At 42.7% G+C, this 8,231-nt stretch overlaps 1 protein-coding gene across 1 annotated transcript; it reads right to left on the bottom strand.

The window, feature by feature from the left end:
* Window positions 1-291: 291 nt before the first annotated feature.
* On the bottom strand, window positions 292-7,337 carry PNRC1 (proline rich nuclear receptor coactivator 1). Its single transcript, XM_025926174.2, has 2 exons — window positions 6,645-7,337; window positions 292-4,651 (listed from the first exon to the last, which is right to left on the bottom strand). The coding sequence occupies exons 1-2, from the start codon at window positions 7,182-7,184 to the stop codon at window positions 4,208-4,210; spliced, it is 984 nt and encodes a 327-aa protein (XP_025781959.1). The 5' UTR covers window positions 7,185-7,337; the 3' UTR covers window positions 292-4,207.
* Window positions 7,338-8,231: the final 894 nt, after the last annotated feature.

The following is an 8,231-nucleotide window of genomic DNA, read 5'->3' as shown; positions in this document are numbered from 1 at the left end:
TTCTGAAGTAGACAATCCCTACTCACCAGAATTAGTCACTACCTTCTGGTAATAATGACTTGTTTTCACCCCCTCAGGCATTTGTTGTTGTAGGGAAGGGGAATGCAACTTGTATTTTAGTTACATCTGTCATTTCTTCCCCAGCCACCTGTAGTTAGCTTTCTGTTCTGCCATTTATCCTTGTATTTCCTGAACATACTTCACATGTAAGCCCCCGCACATTAAACTGTAGACATGCTGCTCAGAAATGTCACAAAGGAACTGAGAAATGTCAAACAAGGGGGGAAGGGGTGTTTTGAGACAGTTTTATTTTCCAAAAGACAGGGACTCTGTATTAGTTTCATTGTTAGAATTTTTATAATCTTATACAGAAATGTGTTATCAAAACTACAGGAATGAACCATTTTCTGGAATCAGACTGGGAGAGATGTCAGATCTAAGCCAACTCATTGGTTTCAATATTTGTAACACATTGCTAGAAAAAAAACCCCTAAAAACTAGTGACTAAATATTGAGGAAATTTTCAAACTATGGTCAGAATTTCTAAAATTGATTTTCCAACTATTTGTGAAGGTATTTGCATCTATTTGAGCAGGAATGGCAGGAATGGAGATTCACACAAAATGTGAATGTCAAATAGAATTTCCTTTGCATCTTTAAACCCTTCTTTCCCTTCCTTTCTAGAAGGGATTGCTTGGTGTCCCCATTCACAATTTGCCTGCCTTTATGCTACCACTTGAAGGCCTCCTTAATCTCAAAAGCAGCCCTTTTTTGAATTCTTAAACCATTTAATATGGTTCTTTCTCCAACTATGCCTCTGGAGGAACCAGGAATAGGGCAGAGGTGGATGGCTTTGAGTCAGGACAACCCAAACCCTCCCTCAGACATCTAAATGCTTTGCTTTTGAGAAGATGGTGGGGGTTGAGGGACGACAAGGTATCCAAGAGTCTAGCCTATCTACCGCAGCAACAGCTCCTCACAATTTCACCCTGACTTGGGTGGGCTGCCAGTTGCCCTCTCCCAGATCCATTCTGGAGCCTGATGCTGAGGGGCACAGCACAGAGATAGGGCCTAGGTTTTGTTCCTTCTCATCACCAAAAGTTGAGTTAGGGCTTTGAAAAGAGGGCAAGTAAAGACAAAAGCAAGTAATGTGGGTTTTAGCTAGCTTGATCATGTTCCAGGGAAAAGAAATACAAGTGGTTTTCCCCAAGTGTGGTATGACCTGACCCCATTTCACTTCCACATTTGTATGACACACAAGCTTTATACTAAAATAACGCGAAGGAAAGGGGTGATTACATAGTACAGTTGATCCCTGAACAACATGGGGGCTAGGGGTGCCAACTCCCATGCAGTCAAAAATGCACCTAACTTGGCTCCCCTAAGACTTAACTATTAATAGCCTACTGACCAGAAGCTTGGTAAGAGTCAGTTAACACATATTTTCTATGTATTACATATTGTATTCTTACAATAAAGTGAGCTCCAGGAAAAAAACAAAACCAAAAAAACATGTACAGTACTATACTATATTTACATATGTATTCATAAAAACTCATGGGTAAGTAGACTAGCACAGTTTAAACCCATGTTATTCAAAGGTCAACTGGATGCCTAAAAACCTGAATTCTGGTCCTAATAAAATGTCCATTATTTGCCTGATACATTCTAGTCTTTTAACTCACAAACCACATAAACCACCTTAAAATCTGTATTTTAACTTACAAACTACCTTTAAGTTTGAAAACAATGATTCCTGTCAACCTTCTAATAGTGCAATTTGGTCTTTTACCTTCTTTTTCCTTTATCTGCCTACAAGGACACTAAAATACTTAGCACCAAGATTAATGCAAACAAAAGTCCTATGGTGTTACTGTATCAGCAGTATGTGCCACTTTATCAGTAGTAGGAGTTGAGTAGTATCAAATTGTATTCTTATCTAAAAGCAACTTCAGCATAATACCTCACATCCAGGTATGCTCTATAGTGAAGTGCCACTGCATAGAACAATTTCCACTCACATATAAACCTTTCAGCCCTTTACAATGATGAGCCCCTTTACCAGGCTACTAGGTAAAAACTTAGGCCCGAAGCTGGTGACTCTGAAGTGTTTGCTTTATATACCCACAAAACCAAACAGTGACAGTACCATTGGAGGAAATGAGAACCCTCATGAATGGGCTTAATATCTCTACAAAAGGAGTCCAAGAAAGCACCCAAGCCCCTAGACTCCCATCTATGGACCATGAAGTGGGCTCTTAGACATTATCTGCTGGTGCCTTAATCTCAGACTTTCCGGCTAACTGGATTGAGAAGTAACTTTATATAAGCTACCCACACCTTCTACTGTCACAGCAGTCCGAAGAGACTAAGGCTGCGGAATACCATTTTACTATAACGTCAAAATTAACTTTTTAAGTTTGCTAATACTTTTTCACAAGGTCAGCTGTAGTGTAATTCAGCCAACTTTATTCACTCTTCAAATTACAAAACCCATTACTTTATAATAACCTATTTCCTGTACCAGTGTTAACACTTCTTGAAAAAATCTTAAAAAAACTTTTACAAGATTGAAATCTTACTGTTGTTAGTTTTTCTAATGCATTTAATGCTAGCTATGTATAACATATAATAACAAAGTATAGCTTTCTCTACATACATGCAAGAATGAAGCATTTTATAGCCAGGGCCAAAGAATGGTTGGCTGGATTATGTACGAACTGTGTAAACAAGACTGCAGGCACTTCTGTTAACTAGTTCTCAGGTTTTGTGGTGGCTATGTAACAAGTTACCATACCCTCCTGGCACAGCTCATCAGTAACAGTGATTCTCAGGTTGTGTCCACACCACCCACTTTTGTATAGCCAGAAAGTCTCCCCTCCTGCATGAACCAAATGTGCAAGACCTAAGACTTTTCTTGAAAAGATAGTAGCACCTTATCTATTCCACCATATATACCCTCTTAACACTCTTTTCCTGTCTAAGTATTGCCTAAAACTCAAAAAAAAAAAAACAAAAAAAAACCCACAACCTTTTTTGTTATTCAAGATAAATTTTAGCTCTGTAGAACTAAAAACCACACAGGGAAAATTCGCCCTTTAGAACCTTAGAAAACAAAGTTTGAATTTTAAAGTAAAACTACATAAGCTACTATATTTCTTTCAGCAAACTCTAGAATCCAAATCTCCACCTACTTTAACATCAATTACACTTCCTTTGGTTTAAGTACCACCATTCAATATCATAAACCAAACCAAGTGTCATCTTCTTTCATTGAAATTATATGGTAAGTCAAATGGTACTTTATGAAACAGTTCATATATAAAAATATATTCTAAGTTATAAACTAACCAGCTTTACTTTCGACAAGTTTCCATTGCAAAATGGGGAATTCCTCCCCTTAGAGGTAGTACGGTGAAATTATTGGACCCTCTAAATATCAGAAGGAGGAAGGACAATTAGTAATAATACTAAGACATTTAGCCAGTAAAATGGAAAGTTAAAAATCCATCTCCTAGTCACACATTCAAACATGAAAGTCACACACAAAGAATCAAGACTAGTATAAAAGGGGGGGCCAAATTATATTATTATTTAAAAATTTGATTACAACCAATTTTGTTGGCATTAAAATTAGAGGTATTTTAAATTTGAATGGATAAACCAAAACCCAGAAATTAAGTTTGGTAAAAATGGGAATAGGAGTTTTCCAGTAATTACAGATTAGAAGGCAAAACCAATTTAGAGAAACAAACAAACCCCATGTTTACAATGATTGTGCCACAGATTTAAACTTCAGTAGTGCATTAGTAAACTGTTCACATTTAGATCTTCACCTTGAGATTAGACAGCTGTTTCTTTAAAAAAAATCTCAGTACCTTGTGCAAATAAATCGGTCTTCCATGTGCCTTAGCACACTTAAAATTTCTCCACTGTATATATACAAAACACCTACCATTTGGTAGGGCAAAATACATACTTTCATAACAAAACTATAATGTACCTCTCAAGTATGAACAATATACACATAATACATGGTATACAGTATTTACAAAATATAAAATATAATACAAGTTGTTTGTAATTTTTGAAACTCCTTTGCACTTGTATGTTACAAGGCAAATTTCCATTTCTGTACCAATTTTCTTTTCAAGAGTCCAGGGATTTTGGAAAAAAAATGTTTTACAGACATACTGCAATCTGAGATCTAAGTTTGAACTTTTAGGAGAGTTTTTAAGTGTACTGCCATCAACTCCCTATTTTGGTTGGAACTTTCAATAGTGCTTCCCATCCAGTGACTAGGAGGCTTTGGAAGAACACTAGGAGAAGGTGGATCACTAAACTTTGCCCCAGCATAATTTTCCTTTTGGTTCACTTCAGTTAGAAATGCGGATTTCTTCAAATGCATATTTTTAATGTTCTCAGTATTTTTAAAAGGCTTTTTTTCCTGCTTCTGAATTATATCAGATGAAACAGAATCCTGCCAAAAGTTATTTTCATTTCTTTTTGCAGAGGTGATCTTGGTTAGTGGTAAGTTATATTTGCTTTTCTGTCTGTTTATCTTTGGTTGTTCACACAAGTGTATACCATGAACAAGCTGGCCGTGGGGAATGGCAATTTTCTCCGATTTTCCCATCTTTGATTTTAAAACCTACAAAGACAAGGAACATAAAAGTGAATACAGTTCATGATAAAAATTAGTCACGAACCTCACAGCATGTATCTAGTATATTTTCTTCTCCTGGACTTTAGTTTCCTGACCTGACTAAATGTTTATGTGCTCACTGCACTTAAAAATAAGCACACATCTAAGTTTACTACTAAAAATATAATCACCACTGCCACCAATATGGAATGTAGGGAATCAGTTCTAAAATGTCAAAGGGAAAAAAAACCAGTAACCCCAAGTTCATCTTTCTGTAACTGTAAGAGTAATGAGGTCCCTTCCAAACATATGCAACCTCCTTTCTTTGACCGAAGTCAGAGGTTTTACAATACGATAATGCCAAGAGAAATTTTCACATGCGTTCATTTTGATTGGCTGAATCTGGTTGAAAATAAAAACTATGTTTATAGATTACTATTTACCTTTTAGACAAATCCTTTTAAAATTATTGCAGAATAATTTGATTAGTAAAAACTGTATTTTAAGTGATTGTTTTGATAATGGCTAACACAGAAAAATTACCTCCCAACTTCTGAAAACAAAATTTCAAATATTTAAATATAAAAATTTAAATACTAATCACTACCTTTTCCAAGTATACATACTTATAGCAAATACATAAGAAAATTGCTTCCGCCTGCCCCCACTTCCTGGTTTAACTGCTTCAAGAAATTTGCGGCACCAGTTCTAATCACTTTCGTAACTCAAGTGATCCTCACAGAGAGCCACGACCCAATGGAAAAGTATACGGTAATTCATCAGGATCACTGCCCTTCCAACACTTGGAATATGGTAGGGTAGCGGGACACAAAAATAGAAAGCTGGGCACCAGGTAACATTCCGTGTCAGTAACTGCCAACAGCGTTCCCTGGTTTTAACAGTTCTATAAAAGAATATTACTGGTAACCAGGAAACAAGACGTACAAAAGCTCACTTTTACATTATTACTCATATTTCAGAGCCACGGAATTTTAAAACCGGAATCTAAGATAATTAAGTAATCACGGCGGTCAAATTTGACTTTTTTCCAAGGGTACAGCGAGAGAAACTACAAATCTCTCCAGTATTCTTCTAACAAGAAATGGCTCTAACTTTTGATCCTAACCCAACACTACGGAAATTGGGTGGCATAACGCCAATTCATCTTATAACTTCTAAAATTTCATCATTCTGGACACAAGTAATAAAATTACCTTCCATTAATAAAGCCCAGTACAGTATAAAGTATATGTAAACAATTCCACTCATCTAATAGACTAGCAAGCAAATGTTATCGTTTCAAAGAGGCAAGAACTGCCACCGCTCCTGCCAACTTTTAAAGATAAAATTATAGCTAAGCAGGTCTGCCGGCGAGGGACACAGCCCCAGTTGGGCCGGCGCCGCACACGGGGCACCTCTCATCGCAAAAAAGCAAGCCAAACAGAATGGAGCCGCTTGTGGCCCACCAAGTCCCACAACCGGTCGGTGAAACAGTGCACGCGCACCGCCAACTAGTCTTGGAACTACCGACGGTCTGGGAGCCGAAAGCGGTCGCCCACCCTTTCCCCTACCACTGCCAGCCGGCCTCGCCTCCTTCATGAGCGCCGGAGCGCTGCGCACGTAGCGCGCGCTGACGTCAGCCTCCCGCGGGCCCCTTCCCTCCCCCACCCCACCGCGCGCCCGAATACCGAAACCCCCTGGAACGCAGCCAGCCTTCTAAATCGGGGCTGTTGCTGGGGCGCAGCCGCTCCTCTCATTGGCTGGTTTCCGGGAGCCAATCAGCAGCGCCAGCGCATGCCTCCCCCTCCCCCTCCTTCCCCGGGCTAGAACAGAGCGGGCGTCACGGAAACTTCCCTCCCGAGTAAACAGCCGCCCCTCACCCCGGCCCCCCCCCCCTTCCCGACCCCTCGGTGCAGGGCCCCAGATTCCAGAGCTCGGCCGGACCCATCGAAGGGCCGGAACTCCCCAACAGTCCCCAAGTCCCTCTCGCGGCCCTTACCTCTCTTCTGAATGAGGGTTGGCCGGGCACCGCGGGCGGCACCGGGCCAGGGAAAAGGCTCGCTTCCTCAGTTTGGGTTGCGGCCGCAGGACCCGGGGCCAAATTGGCGGCCTGGTCCGGGACTTCCTGCGCTCCGCTCGGGCCCGTCGCGGGGCTCCGACCGCCCTCGAGGCTCGGCCGGTGCTGCTGGTACTGATGGAAGCGGCTGGGCAGCTGCCCCGCCGGGCTGGCCCGCACCCTCTTCTTTCGCCGCTTCTTTGGTGCTGCCCGAGGGGTGCCTCCCGCCGTAGCTAGACTACAGTTGGACAGAGGTGCTGGGGCGCGAGGCTGCGGGGTCAGACAGGGACCGTCTCCCCCTAAGAAGTGAGGGAGGAAAAGGGTGGGAGGAAGTGCCCGGGGGTCCGGGATCCGGGGTAAAGGCGGCGGGGCCGTGGTCACCATCGGCAGGGCCCCGAAGTAACCGCGGGCGGAAAAGCCCAGGGGCGCAAGACGGCCACCCAGGACAAGTGGCTCCCGCTGTGGGACGGAGACGACGGTCATAGCTCTAGGAGGAAAGTGGCTCAGCAAGAAGAGAAGGAGGAAGTGAAGCCAGCGATCACAGGGCGGCGGCGGCGGCTGCTGCTAAGAGAGCCCGAGTGGAGCGCGGACCATGGTTCGGGCGGTGGCGGCGCAGCAACAAATAGCCTCAGCCTCAGCGCCGAGTGTTGTTATCAGAAGCTCCGCCCTGTGCCCGCCCACCTTCCTGCGAGAGCCCAATCAGAATGCGACGGAAGAGACCACGCCCCTCCGACTCTCCCTCCAACGCCTCCAACAGACACACACAAACAACCAGCTTGCTGCAGCCCCGCACAAAGAGCGCACATTGCGCAGGCGCTGCCAACGGGCTCTTTCGGGAAGAGTCGGTCCCGCGAACAATGAAGTTCCGTTTCAGCCCCACCTCCCCCACCCTTCTTTCTAGCCCCCGCACCTTGCCCCGAAGGCAGTGGTCGGACTGCTAGGTCTAGGCTGAATTGGGAAATGGGGATGGGGGCGGGAGAAGAGTCGAGAAACATCAGGGCCACTAATGCCTCCTCAGCCACTGACCTTGGGAAGTATTTTTTATTTCAATCCCAACATTGTTACATTTTTTTTAAGATTTCAAAGAACGTTATAGGTATTTCGTACTTGGCAATCGGTCCACATTTAATTTATATTTGGCGAAGTGTGGCTTACGTTTTTTTCATTACTCAGGCTACCAATGCTGTTCATTAGCCAAGGTATCCAGAGTAAGAATTAAGGGAGTGACTTACTGATTGAAATTGGCCCCTTAGTATATAAAGAATTCCCCCATGAATACGTAATTGAGCATTGGAAATATTACTGTCTTTATACCTGAAGGTTTGGGATCACGAAACGGTGCCTGACACTGGGGAGGAAGCAAAGAAGGAGGCTTGCGTCTCAAAGGAGAAAGTGAAACAGCTCTGCAACATAACTGTATTTTGCTAGCTGTGTGTTACGGAAATCTCACGCTCATCATCTCCCCTCAGAGCTCACACACAAAAATTGTGGCTATTTATCAAGCACTTTTGTGCCAGAAACTGTTCTTTA

Source organism: Puma concolor, chromosome B2 (assembly GCF_028749965.1).
Source record: "Puma concolor isolate L17-30 chromosome B2, mPumCon1.1.hap2, whole genome shotgun sequence".
NCBI classification, from domain to species: Eukaryota; Metazoa; Chordata; class Mammalia; order Carnivora; family Felidae; genus Puma; species Puma concolor.
This window is presented reverse-complemented; position numbering and strand designations above follow the sequence as displayed.

Coding starts and splice junctions, on each gene's coding strand:
- PNRC1 (XM_025926174.2), bottom strand. CDS start 7,184: ATGACCGTCGTCTCCGTCCCACAGCGGGAGCCACTTGTCCTGGGTGGC. Junction 4,652..6,644: donor AACCCTCATTCAGAAGAGAG/GTAAGGGCCGCG, acceptor TTGTCTTTGTAG/GTTTTAAAATCAAAGATGGG.